General features: G+C 55.1%; 1 protein-coding gene across 1 annotated transcript in view; it reads right to left on the bottom strand.

Annotated features, from left to right (window-relative positions):
- The window catches only part of APCDD1L (APC down-regulated 1 like), a 56,397-nt gene extending 29,356 nt beyond the window's left edge, over positions 1 to 27,041 (bottom strand). Inside the window, exon 1 of the mRNA XM_027046526.2 lies at positions 26,294 to 27,041. Coding sequence (XP_026902327.1) covers positions 26,294 to 26,342 — 49 coding nt within the window. The 5' untranslated portion in view covers positions 26,343 to 27,041. The remainder of the gene's footprint in view (positions 1 to 26,293) is intronic.
- Between the last annotated feature and the right edge of the window lie 853 nt (positions 27,042 to 27,894).

The raw sequence follows: 27,894 nt of genomic DNA, 5'->3' as shown, positions 1-27,894 counted from the left end.
TGTGGGTGGGTGGGCGAGAAGAGAAAAAAATCAGGAATGAAAGGGGGCAGAACTACGGACCGAGCAGAGATATTTTTTTTTAAAGAAGCTTATGATTCGATATATATAACTGCTGCCTAACTAGTTTCATAGCTGAGAAACTGAGCAGTAATTTGAAAACTCCCACCCCGCCAACAAACAGAAAACAAAACAGAACACAAAACGAAAAACAAGCACACAAACACAAAAACCCCAGGCCAGAGTGTTTTTACAGGAGTTCCACTAAACTTTAAAGAAACCGTTCATTCCAATTTTACATAAACTCTTACAAAAAGTAGAAAAGGAGGGAGCATCTCTCTCCTCCTACGTGAGGCCTTTTTACCAAGGGCAGGGCCTGAAGTTCCTCCAATTTGGGAGATCTCCCTGACAGCAACCCGTGCAGACGTATGCAAAAGTGAAATAAAAGTAAATCTTGATTTAGAAGGAGAAAAATATCACAAGAAATGACAAATGTGAGGCTGTGGAAAGATGTCAGAAACACAACACGCAGAACAGCACACCCTCCTTATCAGTCAGCTGCTCAACCCTTCTGCAGCCGCTTTGCCAACTTTTTTGGGGTTGAGGACTCTTCGATCACCTCTTCATATAACAAGGATTTTGTATTCCGTTTTCTTTGGCAAGAGTAGAAAGGCCATTCAGGCTTTCTTCTGCCCTTGTTGACTAAAAATATCTTTCTTTGGTTATTGATCATTTAGAACTTTTTTTTTTTTTTTTGGTTCACAAGCTCACTGTTCTATGTCCTACATTTCGTAGGGTGTTATCAATGTTTGGGAAATCACTACCAAATTTCCTTCCCATATGAGCCAAATGATGCGAAGTAACTTTCCATTCGCTAGCTCTGACCCCCTATGTTTCATGCCTTGTCTCTCCACCACCCGCATGATTTAGGTGACTGGTGCCCGAGGACAAATCCAAATGCACCTTCCTTCATGACAGTAGCTCCTACTACCCACCCAGGGGCAAGAATATTCCCGAAGCCAGCCCCACACCAGCTCAGGTAGCAATAACTTAACAATACAGGGACGTGGCTGCAAAGCATGTGAATATATCCCACGAAGTAAAGGATTCCCAACTCAACCTCTCCTTAAACTGGATCCCCCAAATGCCTGTGCTCACTCCAACACTTTACAGCAAGAGGCAGAGATGGAAGGGAGTCAAGGTGGAAAGAGCGAGCAGGGAGCAGGAAGAGACTCTCTCCTAACTGGATAATGTTAAATGGCTTCCATTTTCAACGTCTGTGAAAGCTGATCTCCATTTGAACATGTTGCTAGGGTTCCGCCCCCCACCTCTAGGTGTTGGAAGGGACCCTCACAAGAGAAAGACCGTGAAGCCTTTTGAAGACAGTGTGAAGAAGGGAAATTAAGGGCAGAGTGAGAAAGGAAAGTTATAGGGCAATCTCTTTATGGACAAGGTTGCAAAAGTCCCAAATAAAATATTAGCAAATGGAATGCAGTGGCATATAAAAGGATCATGCATCGTGTCCATGTTGGGTCCATCCTCATAATGCAAACACGTTTCATATTAGAAAAATCTATAAATGTCATTCACCACATTCACAGATTAAAAGAGGAGAACCATATGATCTGCTACTCATAGATGCAGAAAAGACATTTGATAAAATTGTACACCCATTGATAATTTTAAAAAATCTTATCAAAAGAGAAATAATTTTGAAATGTCCTGATGCTGATTAAGGGCATTAGTAAAACCTGTACATTAAAGGGTATATTCTTTTAAGTTTATTTATTTCTGAGATGCAGAGTGCAAGCGGAGGAGGGGCAGAGAGAGAGGGAGACACAGCATCTGAAGCAGGCTCCAGGCTCTGAGCTGTCAGCACGGAGCCCGACACGGGGCTCGAACTCACGAACCGTAAGATCATGACCTGAACCGAAGTCGGACACTTAGCCAACTGAGCCACCCAGGTGCCACTAAATGATATTTCTTCATAGTGAAATACTGAACTTTTGAGATCAGGCATAAGAAAAGATACCACCATCACAGTGGATGCCAGTTAGTTTCAATGCTCACTGTAGGTCCTAGCCGTAAGGGAAAAAAGGCACAAGGATTAGAAAAGAAATAAAAATATCACCATTTGTAGAAGATAGACTTATCTTTGTACAGAACTCAACATCTACAGAAAAATGGCTGGAAATAATAAGAGTGTTTAGCAAGATAGCTGGATAAAAGAAATCAATGTAAAAAAATCAATTACATTCTATAACAGCAACAAATAGTTGGGGGAAAAATACCATTTACAATAGTAGTAAAAAGTATAAGGTACCTAGGAATAAATCTCATAAAAGTAAGCAAGACATATTTGGAGAAAACTACAAAAATGTATTAAAAGACAAGATACGAGAAATGAAGTGATATATTAATGGATCGAGAGATGTCTGTTCTCTTCTGATACACAGACACAATGGATTCCGGTCAAAAATCCCAACAGGCTTTTTTTTTTTTTTTTTTTTTAGGATCTTGACAAGATGGCTATAAAATTTATACTGAAGAAATAGGATATGGGGGCCTGTTGTATCAGAGATCCAGATTTATTGAAAACTTGAATAATTATAACATTGTATATTCTGTGAAGAGATCAATTGACCCGTAGAGTCGAGAACTCAGATACTGGCTCATGAAATTTATAAGCTTGATATACGCGACGGGATTGCTGATCAGTGGGGAAGAGACGTCTTTCCAAAAAACAGGACCAGGACAACTGGTTTCCACACAGCAAATAACGAGATTGGAGTCCTGCCTCACACCATACCCCCAAGCCAATTTCCAGTGGATAAAAGACCTAAATATAAATGCAAAATGCGAAAACCTTGAGGAGAAAATGTAAAAGAATATGTTTAGGACCTCAAGGTAGCAAAGGATTTCTTAAACAAAACGCAAAGAAAGACAAGCTGACAATATTACATAAAAATTAGGAACTTGTGTTGCTCAAAAGACACCATGCAGAGAATGAGAAGAAAAGCCACAAACCAGGAGACGCTAATTTGCAACACAATAACCAGCAAAGGATTAATATACAGAATATGCAAAGAAGTCCTACAAATCTTAAGGAGAAGAAACAATACGGTAGAAACACAGACACAAAATACAAGCCAGTATTTCACGGGAGAGGAGACACAATAGTAAATAAAGCTATGTAGAAACGTGCTCAAACCCATTAATAGTCAGGGCCATGCAAATTATGATGCCACGAGGTAACATTTTATACTCATTAGATTAGCAAAAATTACAAATTCCATAAACAGCAAGTGCAGGTGAAGATTGGTGGGGACCCTGTCAGTGGGAGCGTAAATTGGGATAATTACTTTGCAAAGCAGCTCTTGTAACCCAATTTCACGAAAGTTTACCCTCTGAGAGTAGCAGCTTACAAGCATTTCCTGTGACTCCCAGTTGGAAGTGTGTCTAACTTCCACACCCACTACGTATGCTGCCCACGCACGCGCGCACACACGCACGTGCACAGGATGGAAGTAGCAGTTTGGGGGAACAATACTGGCTCTAAGAGATGACTGCTCTGTGGCATTCTCTTCTCTTTCGTTGAATAAAACCCACTGGGTTGGGCCCCACGAAATCGCCAGTAATCACCACTCAGATCGTGGAACTCTCGCACTCGTGTTACCCGGTGACGAGTGCAGGAAGGTTTGTGACACACTCGCTTGTGATAGCACGAAACTGGAAACAAATGGAATGTTTGTAGACCAAAGAACAGAAGAGTAACCTGTAGCAGCCTTATCCATTGGAACATTATACAGCAGTGAAAAATGGATATAAACTGTGGCCACATCCAACAGCACCCCCACATGGTGGAAACAGAGTACGGAGTGACGTAAGTGGGTGCAGAAGAACGTATACAGTGAGCAGTAACACAGAGCTCAAGAACAAGCCTGGCTTAAAATGTACATTCGGGGCGCACGTGCCCTGAAGAGGCAAGGACGGATAAACACAAGGAAGGGAAGGGAAGCTGACAGGTGGAGAAAGACGCTGGCGAGGTTCCGGGTCATCGTGCGAGAGACGGGTGCACAGGTGCTCATTTTATGTTACATTTCAGAGGACACGGAGTTTTGCTGTTATCAAGTATTAGGTCATAGAAACGTGCATCCGATCACGTTGCTTTCCTGTTTAATACTCTTCCCATTTGTAAGTCCTAAGAAATCCGATCTTGGCCTGGGATTCCCCTCATCATTTTCTCCTGGCGCCTGGTGCCAGGCACACTGACCTCCGGTCAATATTTTATCGCACCCGCGGTGATGGGCTGAATGGTTGTACCCTCCGCAATGTCAGTTGTTGAAGCCCTGCTCCCCCAGTGTGATGGCATTTGGATGTGGGGCCTTTGGGAGATAATAACAGGTTTAGATGTAGTCATGGGCGTGGGGTCCCCATGCTGGCATTAGTTCCCTTACAAGAATAAGCAAGACCCCCAGGCACAGCAAGAAGGTAAACCAGGACGGGGGCGGGGGGCCCTCACCAGACTGAGAATTTGCTAGTACCTGGATCTTGGGCCTCTGAGGTCCCCAAACTGAGAACCACATGTTCAAGCCTCTCTGTCCGTGGTATTTGCTGTAGCAGCCTGAAATGACTGAGGCACCCAGCTTGTCACCACCCCAGGGCCTTTGAACTTGGTACTGTCCCAGGGATGCTCTTTTTGGAACTTCTGGCTCCTTCTCATCCTTCAACTCCCTCTTTGGTGGGAGCTTCCCATGACCCTATCTTGAGTTGGGCCTTCTGGTGCCCCCTAGAGCCTGTCGTGCCGCCCTTCCCTCCTCCCCCCTCCCCCCAACCTACAGGGAACAATGGAAACCCTGGCCACCGCCTTCCCAGCACTGACCACTGTTAGTGCAGGTCAGGGCATTCGCTGACCACAGGCCCCTGCAGCTGACTGTGAGCCTAGGGAGGGCCGGGATGCCTCTGTCTTGCTCCCCTTGTCGTCCGCCAAGCCTGTTGCCGTATCTGCCAGAGTCTCACAGCAAACACTGGCCGCCAGAACCGGCTACATGATTTGCAGGGCTCAGCGCATGTTGAAAAAGCGGGGCCCATGTTCAGAAACTGAAGAATTTCAGGAGAGCGATAGCAGAGCATTAAACCCACTGCGAGGCCCCTCTCAGCCTGGGGCCCTGGGTGAAGGCCCAGGCCACGCGCCCACAAGGCCAGCCCTCTTGCAGATAAGTGTGGGAAAGAGCTGGAACCTGCATACAACAGCACAGGGCCTCGGGGTCTCACTGAGTGACCTGTGAACCGCATTAACCACCCCCCCCCCCCCCCCCCGCCCGCTGAAGGCGTGCTTCTCCTAGGGGACCAGGCAGGGGCCTCACTGCTCCCTGACCCCCGGCATACACCTGTCCCTTAAAGGCAAGGACCGTGGCCGCAGTGCCCCGCCGCTGGAGCCCAGGCTGGGCCGGACAAGGCTAGCCTGGAATCCAGCTTCTGTGGCTTTGGGTGAGATGCTGGTGCCTCACCCCAGGAAGCCTCGATTTCCTCATCTGTCCCACGGGTGCAGAGCTTGCTGAGGGGGACACGCAGGTGAAGCGCTCCGCGTGGTGTCCCACGCGTAGGGAAGAGCTCCACCCGCGTCTGTGGTCCCGTCGCGGCACCGAGGGAGGAGCGCGTGGGTCCACCGCTCTGGGCCGTGGTGGGACCCCCCCGGCCCAGGCACAGCAGGTGCTGCCTCTGTGCACACAGCCGGCTCCGCGGGGGCAGGACCCCCAGCTCAAAGGTCACTGCTCGCCTGCCTGTGGGCACCTGGCCCCCTCCCCACACCTCCGTTTCCGCATCCTCAGCCCACGCAGCCACATCACTCATTTCTGGAGCCGGGAGTGAGGACCACATGACAGAGGGTGCTGGGGGGGGGGGGGGGGGGTAGCCGCTCACTCTTTACGACTATTTTTATGAGCAGATGAGGGCAAGGGGCATTTCTATTCAGTCCCGCTTCCCCCGGGGTTAATGGGTTCAGGTTGGTTTTCTGAATCCTGAAAAGAAGTTTTAGTCAGTGCAATTAGTGCTTTCGTTTAGCAGTAACCTGCGCCCAGCCCCGGGTCACGCGTGGGAGGGCCGTGAATGGGAACAAAACGCCTAAGTGGCGCCAGAGGGGTTCCCAGCCCTGCCCGGGAGCCAGACCCCGGGGCAACGGTGGCTGTGGGGTGGGCGGGGCGTGGGTGCCGCGGGGCGGGGGGCCGTGCCGCGTGCGCTCCATGCATCGGAGCTGTGGGCTCGTGTGAGGTCCTGCCCGCAGGTGCACGCGGGGACAGACGCGGTTCACATGTGCTCGCGGATGACACGCGATGGCAAATCCTGACATGTCCAAGGAGATCGGGAGGGCTCCCCTGAAAGGACTAGCAAGGAGGGCTCCCCAAGACGGGGGCCCGGGGAGGTGCCTTTGGGGCGTGACACGCGGGCATGAGCTGGGGGCTCCCCAGCTGGGCTGAGGGAACAGCAAGTGCAGAGACCCCGGCGGGAAAGGGGAGGGCGGGGCCAGGGGGCGGCCGTGGCCTGGGGATCAGGCCTGGAGGCTCGGGGCAGTTTGGACTGTATCCAGAGGCCCCAGAAGCCCCTGCAGGGCGCTAGGAGCAGAGGCAGCGGAGGAAGCCTCAAGCTCAGCGCGGTAGAGGGGGCGGAGGGGGGCAGGAGGAGACCTCTCAGGGGCTTCCCGTGAGCCGGGCAAGGATGGGGGAGGCCTGGGCCTTGCACAGAGGAAAGGGGGCGTTGTTAGTAAGACTCTGATCTATGCTCAAGTGAAAAAAAAAAAAAATAGGTTACCCAAACTCTGAAAAAAAAAAAAGTCACCATTCAAATTTGCGTGTGTGCATTACAATGTCTGAGCTCAGGGACCTGTTCAGGAGGTCCCTCTGCAGAGGGACCCTGCGGGAGAGGCTCTGAGAGGGGCAGCTGCAGGGGTGGGCTGGGAGAGGGCTCAGGGGGCCCTTGGAGCCAAGAGCCCTGGAGGCAGACCAGGTTTTGGGGGGGACGGTGATTGGGTGTTTAGGGAGTCGAGCTGAGGTGTCTGGGGGCTCCCATTGTGCCCGAGGAGTGGAGGCCTGAGGGGCAGGTCCGGGCCAGAGTCTGGCCTGGGGACTGACTTCTCTCCGGGTCTCCAGGGAGGCCTGGGGCCCTGGCCGGGACTCCCCCTGCTCGGGGGTGAGCTGCCCCAGGAGAGCCCGAGGCATCGATCAGGAAGGACGCCTCTGGGCCTCACGAGGCTCAAGGCCGGGAAATGCAGGCATCCTAGTGAGTGGGAGGGGCCACGGCCAAGACCCTCAGAGGCGATGTGGCCGATCTGCGTGGTGTGGCCAGCGTGACTGAGGAGCTGAGATTTTTGAACGATGAATAAACTTGAGATTTAGCAGAGTTCCGGATTTACAGGAAAGTTGGGGAGATAGGACAGAGTCCTCCCGAACCCCATCCCCAACTTCCCTGCTATCAACCTCTCACACTGCCCAACACATTCGTCACCGCTGCTGACGAACTGATGTCGCACCATCGTCATTTACTGACACTCATGCTTGATTCAGATTTCCTTAGTTTTTACCTAAGGTCCCTCTTCTGAGAAACTAGATCTTAAATTTAATTTAAATTTGAAAGCGGAAATTCAACTCAGTTATTGGAACCACATGGGTAAGTGCATGTCTGTTTCAACCATAGATTCAAACCTAAATACAGATTCAGCATGTCCTCCCTCACTTCCTTCCTTCCTTCCTTCCTTCCTTCCTTCCTTCCTCCTTCCTCCCTTCCTTCCTCCTTCCTCCCTCACTTCCCTCCTTCCTTCCTTCCTTCCTTCCTCCCTTCCTCCCTCACTTCCCCCCTTCCTTCCTTCCTTCCTCACTTCCTTCCTTCCTTCCTTTCTCACTTCCCTTCCTTCCTTCCTTCCTCCCTCCTTCCTCCCTTCCTCCCTCACTTCCCCCCTTCCTTCCTTCCTTCCTCCCTTCCTTCCTTCCTTCCTCCCTTCCTTCCTCCCTTTCTTCCTTCCTTCCTCACTTCCTTCCTTCCTCCCTTCCTTCCTTCCTTCCTCCCTTCCTTCCTCCCTTTCTTCCTTCCTTCCTCCCTTCCTTCCTTCCTCCCTTCCTTCCTTCCTTCCTTCCTTCCTTCCTCCCTTTCTTCCTTCCTTCCTCACTTCCTTTCTTCCTCCCTTCCTTCCTTCCTTCCTTCCTCCCTTTCTTCCTTCCTTCCTTCCTTCCTCCCTTTCTTCCTTCCTTCCTCACTTCCTTCCTTCCTCCCTTCCTTCCTTCCTTCCTCCCTTTCTTCCTTCCTTCCTCCCTCCTTCCTCCCTCACTTCCCCCCTTCCTTCCTTCCTTCCTTCCTCACTTCCTTCCTTCCTTCCTTTCTCACTTTCCTTCCTTCCTTCCTTCCTTCCTTCCTTCCTTCCTTCCTCCCTCCTTCCTCCCTTCCTCCCTCACTTCCCCCTTCCTTCCTTCCTCCCTTCCTTCCTTCCTTCCTCCCTTCCTCCTTCCTTCCTCACTTCCCTCCTTCCTTCTTTCCTTCCTTCCTCCCTTCCTTCCTTCCTCCCTTTCTTCCTTCCTTCCTCACTTCCCTCCTTCCTCCCTTCCTTCCTTTCTCACTTCCCCCTTCCTTCCTTCCTTCCTTCCTTCCTTCCTTCCTTCCTTCCTCCTTCCTCCCTCACTTCCCTCCTTCCTTCCTTCCTTCCTTCCTTCCTTCCTTCCTTCCTCCCTTCCTTCCTCACTTCCTTCCTTCCTCCCTTCCTTCCTTCCTTCCTTCCTTCCTTCCTCACTTCCCCCCTTCTTTCTTTCTTTCTTTCTTTCTTTCTTTCTTCCTTCCTTCCTTCCTTCCTTCCTTCCTTCCTTCCTTTCTTTCTCTCTCTCTCTCCCTCCCTCCCTCCCTCCCTCCCTCCCTTCTTTCCTTTCGAGAGCGTGAACTTGGAGAGGGGCAGAGGGAGAGAGAGAGAGAATCTCAAGCAAGCTCCACACTCAACACAGAGCCTGACTCCGGGCTCGATCCCACAATCCTGGGATCATGACCTGAGTCAAAATCAAGAGTTGGACCCCCCACTGACTGAGCCACCCAGGTGCCCCAAGATTAAGTATTTCTGATGGAAATTTTCTGTCTGAAATGGGATGTACTTTAAGTGTAAAAATACACTGCAGACTTTGAAACTTACTGTGGAAAAAGAATGGGACTATCTCAATAATTTTAAAATATGGATTACATGTCAAAATCATAATACTTCAGATATATTGGGTTAAAGAAAAATAGAAAGATAATTAAACATTAATTGAAATATGTAATTACATAACTTCATTTCATTCATTTTACCTTTTAACAAGGTGGCTACTAGGCCGTTTAAAATTGCACGAGTGGCCAGCATCCAGGCCCACTGACCAGCCCTACCTTAAGAGGCAGGAGCCAGGGCACCTGGGTGGCTCAGTCGGTTAAGCTTCCGACTTCGGCTCAGGTGGTGATCTCACGGTCCGTGGGTTCGAGCCCCGTGTCGGGCTCTGTGCTGACAGCTCAGAGCTCAGAGCCTGGAGCCTGCTTCGGATTCTGTGTCTCCTCCTCTCTCTGCCCCTCCCCTGCTCTCACTCTGTCTCTCTCTGTCTTCCAAAAATAAGTAAACGTTAAGGGGCAGGAGCCTGCAAGGGACAGAGGAGCAAATTCAGGGAGCAGAGACCAGATGAGGGGAGCAGGGTGGGCTGAACCTGTCGCTGGTGGCCTCCGGAAGGGAGGGGGGAGGAGGAAGAAGGCAGGGTGAGTTCAGAAGGAGTCCCGTGGAGGCGGCAGGGGTGGAGTCAGTTTGGGGAACCAGTGGAGGGGGCCGGGGGGGCCTGACAAGGTGTGCCGAGGACTTCAGGGACTTGCCAGAGAATCGAACGAGAGAAGGCAGAGAATGTGTGGGTCACTGGAAGTGGACAGCGTGGGTGAGATCCGGTGATACGGATCCCTCCCAACTGCTTGCGTCTGGTGGTGCTGGTGGGAGAGCAGATGTAAGGGCAGGCATAAGAGCAGCCTGAGTGGAGACTGGAGGAGGTGGGTGTGATCCAGAGGCCGTGGCTCCGCGTCCAGCTCGCATCCATCTGAGCACTCCACAGAGGAGGAACTTGGACCCGCTCGCGACTTGCCCTTAGATGCCACATGCTGGCGGCTTCCACCATGGAAACGGATGCTCTCCCAGTTCTGGAAGCTGGAAGTCCCAGACCAAGGTGTAGGTGGGGTTGGTTCGTTGGCAGCTTCTCTCCTGGGCTTCTCTCTGTGTTTTCACATGCCTTCCGAGTCTCCCCTTTGCATGAGAATGCGGGTCTCGGTGGAGTAAGGACCCAGCCCAGTGACCTCAGTTTAACTCCATCACCTCTGAACAGTCACAGTCAGAGGTAGTGGGTTGGGGTTAAGACTTCAAGTATGAATTTGGCAGGGGGTGGGGGGCAGAACACGGTTCAACCCATAACACATACCCCCGCTCGCAGGATTGGGTCCTGCCTCTATCAATATATTCTCATTATTAAAAAATAATCCAGCATAGGGAAACAACAGCCTCTCAACATCCTTGCCCCTTCCTGGCGGCAACTGTTATTATTAGTTTGTGTATCTTTCCACAGCTTTTTAAATGGAGGAATATAAATAAATATGTGTTCTTGGGTTGGGGGGGGGCAGGCTGTGTTTAAAATAAAATTTAAATCCTGTTACGGTGAAAAACCTGGCTAATGAAAATTATGTTTCAAAACAGACGGAGGCATTCTTTGTGCTAAGTATGGTGTTCTTTGTCTCATTTGCAATGGAAACGTCCCTTGTTTAAAAAAAAATACATTATTAAGAGGCCTTACAATACAAACTACATTTTCCAATTCAATAGCGTACAAGGTCAGCCAAGCAAAGACAATGTAAACTAGCTTCAGAAGTGTCTTGCTCAATAATGAAATTTGTTCAGAGGGGCCGGCATGATAATCAGAGCCTCGTGTCGGCTGGCTGTGTGCTGCTCAAGCGTTAGCCTCTAAAATGAGCCCCTTCGGTGGCTGGGAACCTAGCCTATTAGAGGGTGTTCAGTGCAGTCCCAAATATCACATTTCCTGATTAACAAGGATATAATTTCTTGGAGTTAAAAAAACAAAAAAACAGGGAGGCACCCGGGTGGCTCAGTCGGTTAAGCTTGTGACTCTTGATTTCGGCTCAGGTCATGATCTCATGGTTGTGAGTTCGAGCCCCACCCCCCCGCATCAGGCTCTGTGCTGACAGTGTGGAGCCTGCTTGGGATTTAACTCTCCGCCTCTCTCTGCCCCTCTTCTGCTCACTCACTCTCTCGCTCTCAAAATAAATAAATGAACTTAAAAAAGACTAAAAAAAAGGAGGCCGTTAACATCCTTGGTCTTCTTGAATTGGCCTCTGAAAAAAGAACAGTCGCCTGTTACTGGTCCGGGGGGGGGGGGATGCTGACAGGGACACACTTGACCAGGAAGAGGGTCTTATTTTTTTTTTAATTTTCTAAAGATGTTTATTTTGAGAGAGAGAGGGAGAGAGACAGAGAGAGAGAGCAGGGGAGGGGCAGAGAGAGAGGGAGACACGGAATCCGAAGCAGGCTCCGGGCTCCGAGCCATTAGCACAGAGCCCGACGCGGGACTCGAACCCACGAACCGCGAGATCGTGACCTGAGCCAAAGTCAGACACTTACAGGAAAAGAGTCTTAAGGAGAACTTTTAGAAGAGCACGTGCAAACTGGCCACCTGACTTCTGTCCTGGTCTGGGCACCGGCCGAACCGGCACCCCCATCCCTGATAAACTTGGTCTCCCACTGAATAACAGCGTCTTTGACTACAGACCCTAAGCCAGAGCTGCTTCCAGAACATTCTGCCGCCTCCGTCAGGCCAAAGCACCTTGTCCTTGGAGCTCCGCCCTTGGTGGTCACCTCCTGGTGGATGTCATGTTGCCTCGCTGAGGCCGTGGGCTCTGCCCTCACATCCCCCCGCCCCCCTTCCCTGGAGTCTTGTCTCCACCGTGTGTCCCTCTGGGTGTCCGTCCGGTCCCCACCTTGGGCCCGCAGCCCTCCCTCCCTCACTTCCCGCACCAACTGCGCTGATGGGGATGCGGTTGTGGCTGACGCCGGCCGGAAGTTGGTTTCTACTCCGCAGGCCCGGCTGCCTGCCCCATGCCTCGGTGTGACCGTCGCCTGTGTGTCTGGCCCAATGGACTCCGAGCGTGTCTGCATCTCCAACCGGGGCAGGGAGGTGGGAGGAGGGACAGGCGTGCCCGTCCTGGTAGTCACACACATCACGGAGCCGGTGGCCCGCCAGCTGCGAGGGAGGCTGGACGACGCTGGGCCAGCAGAAGGGACTCAGGAACGGTGGGAGAGGAGGGGAAGGGGTACTGGGGGGGGGTCCCCGCCGACCACACCCATGCCCCCCCCCCCGCCCCGATTTCTCACTCTCGTCCACCGCCTGCCCTCCCAGAGCCACCAGCTCGATGTTTGGTTTCATGAACATCATGCACGGACCCACCTTCCTTGCCCAGCAGCTGCTGGAGAGAAGCCCCCCGACGCGCAGGGGACCAAGCCGCTCCTAGTCAGCTGCTTCCCTTCCCCTCGGCGTCCCTTTCAAACCTTCCTCATCTCCCAGAGCCGCTGGCCCGACGCTGGGGGTGACATCCCCGCCTCCGCATCCCACCTCCCTCAAGAAGAGTCCCCTCCCCCCGCCTTGCACCCCTCCCCCCAGCTCCTCCCCCCAAGCTCCGCCCCTTCTCCTTCTCCAGAACCTTCTGCGTCCTTTCAGAAGTACTGACCCTTCTCAGAAATACTCAGGCCTGCTCAGCTCTGTCACCCGCCCTGGCCTCACCCACCGCCTGGCCACACCAGAATGCTTCCATTTAATCTCCCAACAGGTATTCTGTGTGTGCCTACTATGCACCAGGCCTTCCGGAATCTGATAGTTCTGGCTTTTAAAGAAAGACGACATCCAGTTAAAAAACAGCAACAGAAAACAAGCCTCTGTGACCATGCAGGCTGTCAGAGGGAGCCTGTTATGAGCTTGCTCCGCTGAGCCGAGTCTGTCACCCCCGGGTGCCCCACTGGCCCCGGATGGAGCCCAAGCTCCTGGGCCGGGCTGGGGGCCTCTGCGACCTGTCCCCTTCCATCTGACTGCCTCCTACCACCGCGGTGAGCCAGGAATGACGGCAGAGCGCCCTTCCTCCTGTCCTCTTGGCCAACTCCCACTTGTCCCCCCGGGACCTCACCAAAACTCCTGTGCTCAGGGAGCCCTTCTCTGAGTCTCCGAGGGGGGCAGCCCATGCTCTTATGGAGTGTACCACCTGCATTAGAATTTTGTGACTGCTGTCAATCACACATCCACATGACTGCTGTCATGTCACCCTTCTGCAGCCACCTCCACGGTCTCTGTGAAGGAGGGGCGGTGGCTACGTGCAGCAGACAGGTGCCTTCTGTGAGTGCTAACGTAGCTGAGAACATCCTTGCTCTCGGGTAACTTGAGCACCATATGGCCAATCCGGATTCTTGATCTCCTCCACCTCCGACCCGATCCATTTGGGGTACAGCTAGTCCCTAAGGCTAGTAAGGAATTTGGACAACGGGTTAGAAAAAGGTGACCCTCCGGGCAGGCACAGTCCCCACCAGGGCCCTTGGCTGGGCTCGCGGAACACAGATAGCATTTCGCTCCTGTAGAGCGGACAACCCACCCAATAGTTCATGGTGGTCCAACCACCACAGTCTTCCCCAGATTCTATCATCCTCCTGATAGCAGAGCACGCATCTGGGAGTCATCTCGTCACCCCCCATCGTGGGTTGAATTGTGCTCCCCGGAAAGATACGTTCAAGTCCTAACTCCCAGTACCCGTGAATATGATCTTGGAAATCGGGTTTTTGCAGAGGTGGTCAAGTTAAGATGATGACATACTGGATGAGGGGGGGCCCTAGTCCAATAACCGGTGTTCTGAGAAGATGGAAATTGGGACACAGACCCAGAAGATGTAGGGAACCATGCCGTGTAAAGACGGGGATAGAGACTGGAATGAGGTGACCAAAAGCCGGAGAACACCCAGACCCACCAGCAACTGGAAGAGGCAAGGAAGGAATCTCCTTTGGAGCCTTTGGAGGGAGCACGGCCCTGCCGATACGTTGACTTTCCAGCCTCCAGAACTAGGAAAGAATACATGTCTGTTGTTTTAAGCCCTAGTTGGCGGTACCTTGGTCTGGCAGCCCCAGGACACTCTCACGGCATCTGCATCCGGTCCACTGACGAGTCCTAGTGCTCTGCCTCCGCATGTATTTAGAGATAGTTCTGCTCTGTCCATCTCCACCAGTGCAGCCCACCCTTCCCCCCTGCCTCCCAGAGACCCATTCTCCGTCCAGCAACCGGACAGCCCTTTTGAGCCTCTAAATTTGCCATTGGACTTGACCACAACCTTGTCCAAGACCTTCTACCACCGCACGAGCTGGCCTGCCCTCCCTTCTGACCTGTCTCCATCACCCTCTCCTCCTCCAGCTGTTCAGATTTCCCTCCCGTTCCCTAAACCGACCAAAGTGACTTGTGTCTCCGGGCCTCTGCACCTGCTGAGTCCCCGACTCTGGTTCCCTTCATCCTAGATCTTTCCATGGCCAGCTTCTTTTCATTTCATCTTTTTGGAGCGAGCTCCAAAGTGGCCTCCTCCCAGGTTCACGGGCAGCTCTGCCCCTGGTGGGTCACACCACCCCCTGGCTTCTCTTCTTGTCACAGAGACGTCACCCTCAGTCATTTCCTCGTTTATTTCTTTCCTTATTGCCTGCTCCCCCCTCCCCGCCCCAAGCCCCACACGGAACTAGAATGTGAGCCCCGTGAGGGCCACACCCGTTTTGTTTACTGTTGCGTCACCCCCTCCCTCAGGGTGTAGGACAGGTGTCTGGCACACAGTAGGCACCGCCTGAATGCCTGCCGAAGAACTGAAAACTTGGACAAAGAAATACACCATTGAGTTGAAGTTACGTGAAGTTGCATGAAGGGAGAGAAGTGTGTCTTTGTACTGAAGCGGATAAAAAAAGAAAAGAACTTTCCGAGCAAATTAATCTATGTAAACAGGGTGAACCCTGTGTTTCGCCCTGTCAGTAATGAACTGCAGAAGCCCTGGCCTCAGGCTCCCGGGAGGATCGCTCTGGAGACGGATATGTAAATTCCAGACGAATCTGTGTCCTTGGTGAAGCCCTTAGAGGGTTTGGGGGGGCTCAGGCCCCAGCCTGTCCTCCCTGGGCCCCCGTCAGCAATAATGAATGCTCTGGATAGGAACGGACTTAGCTCCTCACATGTACCTGGGGGGCTCCGATGGGAAGTCGGGTGGTCCCTAAGCACCGTTAACAGCAGAACACAGGTTCTGAATTGTCCCTAAGCAGGCGCGTACCAGCCCTGAACGCTCGGAGTGGGGTTTGCCAGAAGAATGATGCTGCTGCACAGAGTTACCCTGTCTGAGATTTCAGTGGTTACTTTAAAGACTATCTGTCTATCCATCCATCCATCTATCTATCTCTCATCTATTTTGAGAGACAGACAGCAAGCTGGGGAGGGACAGAGAGAGAGGGAGAGAGAGAGTCGCAAGCAGGCTCCGTGCTCAGCACAGGGTCCGAGGCGGGACCTGAGCCAAAACCAAGTGCTGGACACCCAGGCGCCCCTCAGTGGCTCCTTGAAATGGATCCGTCGCAAAAGGCCGAAGAAGACGCAAAAGCGCGGTAAGACCGGGGAGGAAAAAGCAAGGCCGAAGGTCCGCCGTTGTAAGATGCCAGGCACCCCTGCTCACTGGCAAGTTGGTTTTCGTTGCAGTCACTGGGGGCTGCTGGGAAGGAAGCTGGAGCCCAACAGATCTGGTGAAAGTTGACGGGCTAAACAGTAGACTTAAGTTTCCAACTATCTAGAAACCACACCCAACCACCAAAAACACATGTTAGAACAACTCTAATTGTATATTTCAAAGAACAAGCAGTTTAGTTTTGCTGCGGTCGCTGGTGATTCCAAGCTAAATACATCCGTGTCTTGCTCTCTGTTTTTAGGCATGTTTTCTCGGGAAGAGTGGGGTTGGGTGTGAGCTGTTGTTTTTCTTCCCCTTCTCTGCATAATTTAGTATTAAGGCTGGGGGACGCCAGCCCAGATTTTGCAATGCACATGGAGCCCTGGGGAGAGCTAACGATGGAGACCAGGGCATGCACCCCATCCAGCTAACTGTTCAGGGAGCACGGTCTCAAAATGGACATTGGAGGCACCGGCTGGGTGCTTTGGTTGTAAGCAACAGAAGCCGCGCCTGACTCAGCAAACCGAGAGGGAACTCCTTAGAAGAGCGTGGGTGAGCACTGACCTCAGCGGTGCCCTGCACCCGGCTGGTGGGAACTATCCTACGGTGTCCCTAGGACACCCTGCGTGGGTAGGGTGCACCCAAGCTTCCGGTCACTGCACGGAGATTCTAGGTCCTGGAGCCAGCATCCTATCTGCCCAGCCTGACACTCCTCCCCCAGCTGGAGGGGAGGCACCTTGACTGCCAAGTCCTCCAGGATGAGAGTCAACGGGGGAATTTTGCTGTGAGCAGAAGGAGGCGTTTGTCCGTCACATTCTGCGTCGGGCAAAGAGGACTTGAGAAGGGGGGTGGGCGGGGGATTCCTCAGGGCCAAGGAATCAATGAAGCGAATCTCCCTGGTGTTGGTGAGGACCGCACCTTCCCTGGTTCTCCCGTGTGGTGAGAAGTGGGTCCCTCAGCCCCTGGGCTGCCCATGCAGAGACTGTTTGCACCTCTGGTCTGCCAGGGAGCAGTGAGGCTCCCTGGGCTCACAGGGTCCGGCATCTCGCGTGCTCTGGATGGCTCCTGAACAACCACAGGCTCCGGTCTGCCCAGGCCTCTGCCCCTGAGAAGCCTCCTAACCCCGTGGCCTCCATTCACTTGGGGGTCCCATGACAATGACAGAGGCCCCTGGGTGGTTAAGCATCTGACTTTGGCTCAGGTCGTGAACTCGAGGTTCGAGAGTTCGAGCCCCACATCGGGCTCTGTTGTCGGCGAGGAGCCCGCTTCAGATCCCCTGTCTCCCCCTCTCTCTGCCCCTCCCCCATTAGGGCACGCATGCTCCCTCTCTCTCTCAAAAACAAATAAACATTGAAAAAATGGCAATGACAGCAATACCCGAATCACAAAGTGGCTGAGAAGAAATAACGTAATGTCCCCTAAAGTGCTTAATGAGAGCAGGTGCCCGGTGGACGTTAGTCTTTGCTGATACGGATACATCCGGAACCATGGCCTGGCCTCAGTCACCCTACACGGACTCTAGTCCCCTGTCCTGTAGCCCCATGTACTTCACAGGGCACAGGGGCACCTAAGAGCTTCTCTAGGCCTGGGACCCGACACCAGGCCCCCACCCCGCAGCTGGGGCAGGCTGAGCAAACCCCAGCCTTCATGACTTCTCCAACCAGACTTTCCGGTGGGGGTCCTGGCAAACCCGGGGGACTGTGGCTCTGGGAGGCTGCAAACCCAGCCCAGATGGAATTGATCCTGTAGGAAACACACAAAGACAGAGAAATCACCCATAATCACACCTCCCAGAGATAACCACTCACTCGCCTATCTTCGTCTAGTTCATTTTTAAAGAATAAGGATGCCCCCGTCCACCCCCCACCAGTGAAAATAAACCTGAGAGCAAATGTATAGATACCGGGTTTCTGTTCTAACGTTTTATCAAAAATATCTTTCCGTATCATTCAGTGTGGTTTTCTGACATATGATTTTTTGGTGGGTGCGTAATTCCCTCCAAATTTATTCAAGTCGTTGCCTCGAGTTGGAATATTTAGGTTTTGGTCTCCCGGCCTCCCTTCCCTCCTTGGGTCCCTGGGTCCAGCTTGAGCCCGTCCCACCTCTCAGCTGCAGTCCGGTGACATGACTTCCAGATTCTCCACTTCCCAGAAACACCCGCTGCCGTCCCACCCACGGGTGGGTCCTTCGGATGCAACACAAGGTGTCACAGGCAGATTTGCAGCCCCCCCCCCAAATATGTTCGAATCCTACCCCCCAGTATCTTGGCATGTGACCTTATTTAGAAATAGGGTCATTACACACGTAAATAGTTAAGAGGAAGGAAGTCATACCGGAGGAGGGGTGCCCTACGCCAAGATGACTGGGCTCCTTCCAAGAAGGGGTGAAGAGGGACAGACACGCAGGAGGCAGCCACGTGACGGCGTGGGCAGACACTGGAGGGCTGCATCTAAAGTCAGGGGAGGCCGAGGATTGCCAGCCAACACCAGAAGCCACGAGGGGCAAGACGGGATCCTGTCCTACGGGTTTCAGAGGGAGCGTGGCCCTGCTCCCACCGGGATTTCAGATTTCCAGAAGCCCGAGGCAGTGACTTCCCGTTGTTCTGAGTCACCCAGTCGGCGGTACTTTGTACGGCAGCCGTGGGACGCGACGCAGAAACACTTCCCAAATCCTCTGCCTGGAACACACGGCATCAGACCACCCACCACGGTGGGCCCTTTGGCTACCTGGTCGGGCAGAGGCCAAGCCCCCTTCCACCTGTGGAGGCAGGAAGCTGGGCTTCTGACCCCCTCCCCGTCCTCCGTGCCCCCTGCCAACCGTTTCTGACCCTTCCTCTCTGGCCGTGCTGCTGTTGTCCCCGGAGGCCTCGCAGCTGTCCCCCGAGACGCAGTGTCCCTTGGTCTCTGGATGGGAACCCGCGGGGCAGCGTCCTGTCCCCGTCTAATGGTGTGAGTGACCCAGCAAGCGCCTGTTCTGTGCCTGGCGCTGTGCTGACTTTTCCACCCACAGAGTCTCCTGGCAGCAACCCCGTGGTGTAGACGTTGTCTGGCAAAGGAGGAGACCGAGGCAAGAAGGATGAGTAATTAGTGAATGGAGGGGCAGCCGCTGGGGTCTGAATGTGGGAAGCTGTTTCCAGGACCCAGTCTACACCGCGGTCCTCTCTGACGGACAGTTGGGGTCCTTCCCGCTCCAACAGCTTTCTGATCAACACGTAATCGGGGATCTAGGAAGCTGTCCGGCCGGCTTGCCTGCAGTCTCTGTATGTGCTCCCCACGTCGGGCCACGCACGGAGACCAGGGCCCCGATGCCTCGGGCGAGTACGTCTCCCGGTGCCCAGACCTCACACGGGCTCGTGGAGGAAGGCAGCAGGGCAGGGAGGCCCCTGCCTGGGCTTGGAGCTGGATCCTCACTGGCGGGGCGTGGTTGGTTAAGGCATGAAGTTCCGTGGCCCACGAGTCTGGGCCCTGGGCTTCCCGCCGGATGACCCTGGGTGCGTGATCTGGCTTCTGTCTCCCGTGAAATGTGCCCATCACACAGGGAGGTCACAAGAATGAGGCAAAGCGAGCGGTGTGCCTGGCACGGCCCCCTGAGCTATGCCCTTCTCCCCAAGGAAAGTCGGTCTTGCTCTCCCACACGTACACTCAACATGTGGTCATTTATGGTAAGAACATCCGGCCATCTATCCGTCCCTCTGGGGAAAAATGCACGTTTAGCTTATAGCCTATGAATGTGCCCTTGCACATGTTCCAATGGAGTAGAAGCGAAAAGGCTGAGGAATTGGCAAGTTCCCTTTTAGGAAGCATGAGTGGCAAGTGGAAGGCCGCGAGAAACGGCAACATACGCAGGAGACCGTTTGTTTTCTCTATGTAAAGAGCACTCACAAATCAACAAGAAGAAAAGATGTTTTCCAAAAGGTCAATATAAAAATGGGCAAAGGATATGAGCAGACAGTAGTTCACAGGAAAATCAATTCCAGGGGTCCATGAAAATCCAAACAGACGTTCCTCTTTGCTCGTCATTAAAGGAATGCAAATCCAAACAAGCAAGCATCGCCACTGGCAAGATTTTTGAAGAATGATAATGACGAGGCCTGGCAAGGTTGGGAACTGGTGCTGTCCGAGGCCATCTGTGGGGAGCGCTAACTGGTGCAACCCATCTGGAAGGAAGGCTAGTGAAAGAATTTAACACACATTTTGCCACGGCAATTCCACTGTGAAGAACTTACACCCAGATGCACGGGTGAAGGGGAGGCTGGGGGAAGACCAGTGCGGCAAACGGAAGGGACGGCACGTGTGTGCGAGGAGAGCGTGGTAGAAGGGACTTCCTTGTGACTGCGTCACGGCGGTGACTGGCGGCCGCCGTCTTCTCCGAGGCGGAAGAGAGCTTGTCTGGGAAATGTGTGGGGACGGGGGTCCGATGGGGACTGACGGGCACCAGAAGGAGAGGAGAGAGGACAGAGTCGCAAGGAAGAGGGGTGAGTGGAAAACGCGCTGAGCTGGACAGAGGGTCTGGCTGCGACGGAGTCCCATGCACGCTTTCCTACCGCCTATATCGTGACAGGATATGAGCATTTTCAATCTCAAAATGCACCCCCCGCCGGAAGTGGCTGACAGCCTCGATTAGATGAGGAGGAGAGAAATGAGGACCGAGGAGCCAGAGTAATGACCGAGGGCTGGAGGCTGGGGAGGCTGTGTTTCCCACCCCTGCTTCTCCTCCGGGGAATGCTGTGCGTGTGCTGACGTGGGTGCCACGTGGAGCGTGGGCCTGTTGGACGTGTTCAGATAGCCCACCGCTCTTACCAGCATGACTACAAGGCTCGGGATTCGGGGAGCCTGCGGGGGGCCAAAACCACAGTCAAAAGCATGTGTCCTTGTTGGTGAAGCTCCTTAGGCTCAGAGACTTTCAGGGCTGGAGGCAAATCCAGGCAGCTTCCTCACCGAAGCAGCCCCCCCCCCCCCGCCCACATCATTCCGTTCGCTCTTGGATGCCTCCAGTGATGGGGAACTCACTAGCGGGTTCCTTCCCTGCCAAAACCCTTCGGTGGATCCTCCACTGCCCTCGAGGCGAAGTCCAACTCCTCCTTGAGGCCCTCTCTGATCAAGCCCCTGCCAACCTCCGAGCTCACCCACAGCCACCCCCCTGCCCCTCCGCTCCCCCCTCGCCAGCCCCGGGGCCCTCCTCTCTGGTCCCCCAGCACATCACTGTTTCCTTTCACACCTCGGTCTTGGCACATGCCGGTCCCTCTCCGTGGATGTTCCTCCTCCGGTTAACGCTTCCTCTTTGGTCAGATTTCAGCTAGCATGGCACCGCCCCACCCCGCTGCCTTCCGCCTAGGCTCCGTGCCCCTGGATGTGCTCTCTATGGTGCTCATCATTTTGTCATCAGTTGCTCTACTGAAGATTTCCTCGCCCGTTTGACTCAGGCTTCCACGAGGACGGGGGGCGGGGGGGCTGCCTGATTTGTTCTTGTCTTCAACGCCGCATACCAGCAAGGGACACGAACCCAGCGAGGCCCCCGGTGCCCGGTCGCCGAGACGAGCCTCACTTGGGCGTCTCTGCTGGGCAGCTGCTTTCGTCAGCCTCACCCAACGGCAGCCCCGGGTGCGGCCAGCGCTCCCATTTCGCAGAGGAGGGGCCTGGGGACGGCGGCTGAGGCTGCGGGACTTTGGGAGGCAGCGCACAAGGACGGCTGAGCCCAGTTCACTCTCGGGGGGGGGGGGGGGGCGTGCCTCGTTTTGTCAGGGTTGCCGGTCCCATCGCAGTGGTCACGGTGTCCTCAAGGACATGCAGGCCATCAGAGTGGGAACCAGACGGACGTTGAGGGACTCGCTCGAGCTCGGGTTGAACCGGCGACTGGCGGAGAGCCGGGGCCTGCCTCTTTCCTCTGCAGGGCTGGAGAAATTCGTGCAGGGTCTGGCTCTTTGCAGGGAGAGCACGGAGGGTTCACCAGGTTCTGGGGCGAGCGCTGGCCTCAAATCCTCTCAGGTAACCCTTCTAGCACCGCCTGAAGGCTAGGGCTATTCCCCACTGACTGATGGGGACATCGGGGACAGCATCGGCGCCAGAGCTAGGGGTGGGGACCAGGTCCGTCCCAATTCCCAAGATGCCGCTCTCAAGCTCTCTGCAGCACACAAAACGTGCGTTGGGTTCGGCCACGCCCGGCCGGGCTCCGGGCGCACAGGTGGGGGGGGGGGCCTGGGTGGGGACCGGTCCCGCACCCCCTCCCCCATGCTGTCTCGGTACCCCCCGGACCCCAGGCGGCCCCTCCAGCTGGGAGGTGTGACATTCGCTGGGATACGCTAGTCCCTGTGGCACCTGCCCCGCCCGCTCGTGTTCTGCAGCTCACTTACTGGGTCGTACAGTTCGTTTCCTGCATCAGGATCTTTTGGAAACTGTCTGAATAGCCCAGGAGGACGGGGGACTGGCTTTGCACGGAGGGTTCCCGAAAGCCACTTGGGCCTAAGCAACGACCACACCACACGTCTGGCCACACCTCATGGCCAGCCCCTGGTGCCAACTTCAGAACTTAGGTCTCAGCTCCACTGTCCTCAAGTTCAATCCGATTTCAGGGTCCTCCTTTCCCTGCATCGGGCTATCGATCTTCATTTTCTAGACCGGCTTTGGCGGTGAAAGCAATATGCCTTGGAAGTTTCATCAGGGGCTCATTCTGGCTTGAAGCTTTCATTAACACAGTTAACTTCCAGTACATTGCACAAATGTTTCTTCATGTGTGGCTTCTAATGGGTCTGCCATCCAGATGGTTTTGAAATTAAGGAAGCTGCTATATTTGCCTGGAGCTGCTTATTTTGAATTTGGAGATTAGACCCCCGGTCAGGAGATAAGCAACACAGCTGGCCACCGAGATCCGTCCCCAGCCATTGCCTGTGCGGCCAGAGGAAGTTTCCTATGACAGCTGTCTGTGTTTTGTTTTGTTTTTTTAATTTTTTTTAATGTTTATTTATTTTTGAGAGACAGAGAGAGAGAGAGAGACAGAGTGTGAATGGTGGAGGGGGCAGAGAGAGAGGGAGACGCAGAATCCGAAGCAGGCTCCAGGCCCCGAGCTGTCGGCACAGAGCCCGATGTGGGGCTCGAACTCACGAACCGTGAGATCATGACCTGAGCCAACTGAGCCACCCAGGTGCCCCGTCTATGTTTTAAATAACTAACTCAGGGGCACTTGGGTGGCTCAGTCGGTTAAGCGTCCGACTTCGGCTGAGGTCATGACCTCACGGTTCGTGGGTTCGAACCCTGCGTCGGGCTCTGTGCCGACAGCTGGGAGCCTGGAGCCTGCTTCGGCTTCTGTGTCTCCCTCTCTCTCCGCCCCACCCCTGCTTGCACTCTGTCTCTCTCCGTCTTTCAAAAATGAAAAAACATTAAAAAAAATTTTTAAATAACTAATGTAATTACCGATCTTCATCCGCATTTGATCTTCAGATGAGCGTCCTTAATTTTCTTCCCGGTTTTTACTCTCGGTTTTGAAAGGGAGTCCCACATCGACAACTCATTTATTACGGAACAGCCTGTGACTCTGTTTTAGTTAATCTGTCTTGAAACGATAACTTGCCATCACAGAGAATATGGCTCGAGATAAAAGCAGGACCGAAATTAGAAAAGAGAAATACAAATGAGGGGGAGAAAAAAAAAAAAAGAGGCTGTGGTTTTTCGTTTTCCCCCTCAAGCAGCACTTGCTGAGTAAGGAGATTTTTAGAAGCCAGAAATTGCTGCGGAGCAAACCAGTGCTGGAAGCTGGTGAACTGGCACAGGACCCCGTCTGGCACTGCAGGGCTTGGGGGAAGGTCTCTGCTGCAGCAGGGGGACTAGACCGCTACCCACAGCCGCGCTCCCGTCATCCCCGAGGAGGAGGACGTTTTCAGAGACAAGAGGGAGGGAGGAAAAAAAAAATCAGCGTCCAAATTAGAAACTACCTAAGCTGCCTTGTTTTTCTTGGGGCCCCCACTGTGCCTTTGATTTCCTGATTGCTCCAAGCAAGAATAACAAAATTCATCAGACCCTGTGATTTTGGTAGATTTCATTTGAAAAGCCACCAGTTGAGTTGGATTGATCCACTCCAGTGGTTCTCCAGCTGGGGCGGCTTTGCAGCTGGGGGACCCTGGGCACTGTCTGGAGGCCCTTTGGGTCGTTGTAACTGGGAAGCTGCTGCTGCTGGCATCTGGGAGGGGAGAGGCCAGGGGTCCCGCCACATATCCTGCCGGTACAAGGGACGGCCCCCCGAGCGGAGGATGGTGTGGACCACGACGTCAGTGGTACTGGGGCTGAGCAACCCTGGCGGTGTGCACGCGCGTGTCCTCAGTAGGAGTTCGCCTGGTGGGGCCCCTGGTGTGCCTCCCATTCGATACCAGATTTGCAGAACCGGAGGCCTAAATGATGGACGTATCTGAAGGATTAACGGGGTTCTGTTTCCTTTCACTAAAGGCCAAAGGGTCTTGCTGCCGGGAGGTGCAGCCAGGGGTGAAAAGAACTTCTGAAGAAAGTGTTCAGCGGCAGACGGTTGCCCCAGTTACGAGCAGGGAAATGCAAGGGCTGCCCGCAGGGGACCGTCACCCTTTCTAGCCACAGCATCTGCCTCGAGCGGGGGTTCCGGGGCGTCCCTGTCTGCCCCCCGGGGCCTGTCAGGCGCTCCTGGCTTCTCTCCTGTGGAATCTGTCGCGCTCGCTATGGCAAAAGGTCGCCAAGGAGTGAAGCGCCCGGGCTCCCCGAGAGCCAGCCGCGATGCTGAACTTCCAGCAACTTTATTAGCATGACGAGAAGTGCGGGGCCTGCCAAAGACAACAGCCCTGTGCTGTGACCAAGACTGCAGGTTTCTGGGGCAATCTGCCCTCTTGCTCTTGATGGCCCCATCCCGGCGGTGCCGATGGTGGGGGGAGCCTCCTCCCCGCCCTCCTCCCACTTCAGCCCCCAGAGGAAAGTGCGGACGTCCTTGGCCAGGCTCTCCCCTCGCCCTCCACTCGTTCTCTCCCGCCCTCTCTCATGGACCAGCAGGGCAGCCCTGGCCTGGTTTTGCATTGGTGGACGAGTCCCAGGCAAAGGACGGGCGAGTGACTGCTCACCCCTGGCCCTGGCAGCAGGGAAATGTAGCCCCTTCTGATGGATGTAGCTGAGACTCCCCACCTTGCCAACCCGGCCCTCCCTCGACCTTCCTTCGGACCCCTTTCCTCTCTTCTTCAGATATCTTGCTTAGAACTTTGGGGTTGGGAAGAAAAGACTCGTGGATGAGCTCCTGTAGGTGGCCCAGACTGCTCCTTGCCCGCAAGTGGAGGAGAGTGGCCGGTGGCCCCTGCCAGTTTACGGGCTGCCCTGTGGCACCCGGCTGCCAGCTTGGAGAGTGCTCCCAGGCAGCGTGCTGAGGGGTTCCCCTGCATACCTTCTCGCACCCTCACAACAATCCCAGGCAGAGGGAGGATTCTGTAAACCCATTTGACAGATGAGAAAGTTGAGGCTAAGACAGCTGATGGACATGCCTGCCCAAGGCCACACAGGTTTGATATGAAGCCTGATCTCGTTTCTGAGCCAGGTGCTCTGACTCCAGGGCCAAGATGATTTTTCTTCCTTTTTTAAAAAAATTTTTTTAATGTTTATTTTTGAGAGAGAGAGACAGAGCGTGAGTGGGGGAGGGGCAGAGAGGGAGGGAGACACAGAATCTGAAGCAGGCTCCAGGCTCCGAGCTCCGAGCTGTCAGCACAGAGCCGGATGCGGGGCTCGAACCCACGAGCTGTGAGAACGTGACCTGAGCCCAAGTCGGACGCCCAACCGACTGAGCCACCCAGGCGCCCCTCCGGGGCCAGGATTCTTAACCCTTCACGATGCGAAGGTGCTTGGGGGTGAACCTGGGATGGGGCACACTTCCACGACTATGGCCGTTCTCGCCCTTGTGGCCAGTGTTGACGTAGTGTGGTCAGTTGGCATTTGTAGAGAGTTCTGTCTGTGCCCACCCAGCGGGAGAGCAGTTAGTCCTGGAGAAAGCACTGCCTCCCCTACCTGGAGTCCCTTGGCTGTCCTCCCTCCTCCCCGTCAGGCTTGTCGGACACAGTGTGCGCTCAAGGTCACTGCACCTTCCCAAACTTCTCTCCCGAGCTCCGCTGCAGGGGACAAACCCTGAACACCCACAGTTCAGGACTCAGTGGGCAAGACCGTTTCCTGCAGCCCAGATCGGAGGGATTTGGGGTTTATAACTTCCCACGGGGGTTTCAATGGGCCTGGGGTCCTCCCACATCTTCCTGGAGGTCGGGGTCCCCCTGGGGGCCCGGCAGGCGCCTGGAGTCCGGGCCCCGACGGCACACAGCACGGCGGTGCAGAGGGGAGAGCACGAGGCATGGTAACACGGTGCGCGGGGGCGCAGGGCGCGGAAGGACCCCGGAGGAGCGGCAGGTGCTGGCCCGGGGAGGCCGAGGAAGAGCTCGCGGGGCGCAGCACCGCCCGCCCCGTGCGCAGGCCCCCACAGCAGTCCCTGCGAACCTCCCAAGGAAAGTCCGACGGCGAGCTCCCTCCCTCCCGAACTCAGGCGGCGAGCCGGTGGGGGGGACGGGGGCACCTACCTCCCAAAAGCACCAGGACGCAAGCGTAGGGGAGCATGGCCGTGGGCATCCCGTCGGGGCTGGCCGGCTGGCCCGCGGAGCGCCTCCGCAGTGCGTGGAGAGGAGGCTCGGGGCGCGGGGCGCGGGGCTCTGAGGGCGGAGGCGGGCGCTGGCGTTACAGCTGGGGTCCTGCGCTGAAGTCGCGAGGGTCCCGAGCCCCCCTCGGCGGCGTTCACTGCGCTCACCCGCCCGGGCTGTTGATAGCTGTAAGTCGAGCCGCGCACTCATAGGTCCGACTTGCCAGAAGAGGTGGAGACAGCCCCGGGCGTTGCGCGCACAGCAGTGCAGCGCGCCCAGCCCTCCGGCGCTGCTCCTCCTGCCATTCGGACCCCCCAGCGGACCCCCCTCCGTCCCCTGGGCCTCGCCTCCCCCGAGCTCCTCGCGGTGAGCAAGGAGGCCTCCCTGCAAGGCTTGTCCCGGCCAAGCCCAAGCGGTGCGGTCCTCCCGCCAAAGCACACCCCTAGCCAGGCCGGTCCCTGGAAGGGCATGGGGGTTGGTGGGAGACTCCTCTCTGCCCTGCTGGGTCCCAGGACCCCCGATGTTTCTATTCAGGCCTTTCAGATACTCTTGGAAAAGTTGCGGTCAACTTGGAGCCCAGAGAGCTCGGGAGCGCGGTGCGAGTGGCCAACCTGGGGTGCCCAGCAGCCTCTCTCTGTAACGAGCGCGTCCCGCTCCAGAGAGCATCCAGGCAAACAGCGTGGAGCCGACCAGGGCGGTTTCCTCCCCCCACCCCACCCCAACTCCTCCTCCTCCCCCCTTCTCATCTGAGTGAGTCAGTTTAGGGTGGCAGAGACAGGGCAGCTGGGGGGAGGAGGAGGGGAAGGAGGAGGAGACAAACACCATGCCCCCAAACCAGACAGCTCTTGTCCCCCTCCGCAGGCCCCGGGAACCTCCCTGAGTGCCAGGGGATCCTTGAATCCTTGATGAGCATCTGGGAAGGAGGTCCTCTGCAGCTGTTGGGTTTGTGATGGAAGCAGAGAAAAAGCATCAGGGCTTTAGCTGGGTCATTTCTGCCCTCATGGACCATGTGGGTGATGGACGTGAAGCTGTGTGGGGGAGGGACGCATGGGGGCTGGACACGGGTAGATCTGAGGTCCATTTCCACGCGGTTGCCATTGACCGAGAGGACGGAAGGAGGGCGAAAGAGAAGAGAGACCCCGGGGAAGAGAGAGGAAGGGAAAGAGAGCTGGCAGGGCGAAAGGGGCGCAAGAGAGGCAAAGGAGGAGTGGGGAGGCAGAGACAGAGAAGCCAGGAGGAGACGCGGGCGAGAGACAAAGAGGAGACAGGAGGATGGGAGGGCAGAGCAGAGATGGAGACTGTCCCCTCCGGACGGCATGGGGACCTCGGGGCAGGTCTCCCAGGGTGCACGTCCACACCGCCGGCCCGCCCTCTGAAGGGCTTATAGACCCGTGTGTCCACCTCTGTCCTGGGGCGGGTGTCTGAGACAGCACCCACCTGTGGATTCCTCCAGAAGCTTGGGTGAGGCCCCCAGGAGCCCTTCGGCTAACTTCCACCTCAAGGACCCCCGATCTGGGGACCCCCTCCCCCCCGCCCCGGGCCGG

The sequence above is a fragment of the Acinonyx jubatus genome, chromosome A3, assembly GCF_027475565.1.
Source record: "Acinonyx jubatus isolate Ajub_Pintada_27869175 chromosome A3, VMU_Ajub_asm_v1.0, whole genome shotgun sequence".
Lineage (NCBI taxonomy): Eukaryota > Metazoa > Chordata > Mammalia > Carnivora > Felidae > Acinonyx > Acinonyx jubatus.
This window is presented reverse-complemented; position numbering and strand designations above follow the sequence as displayed.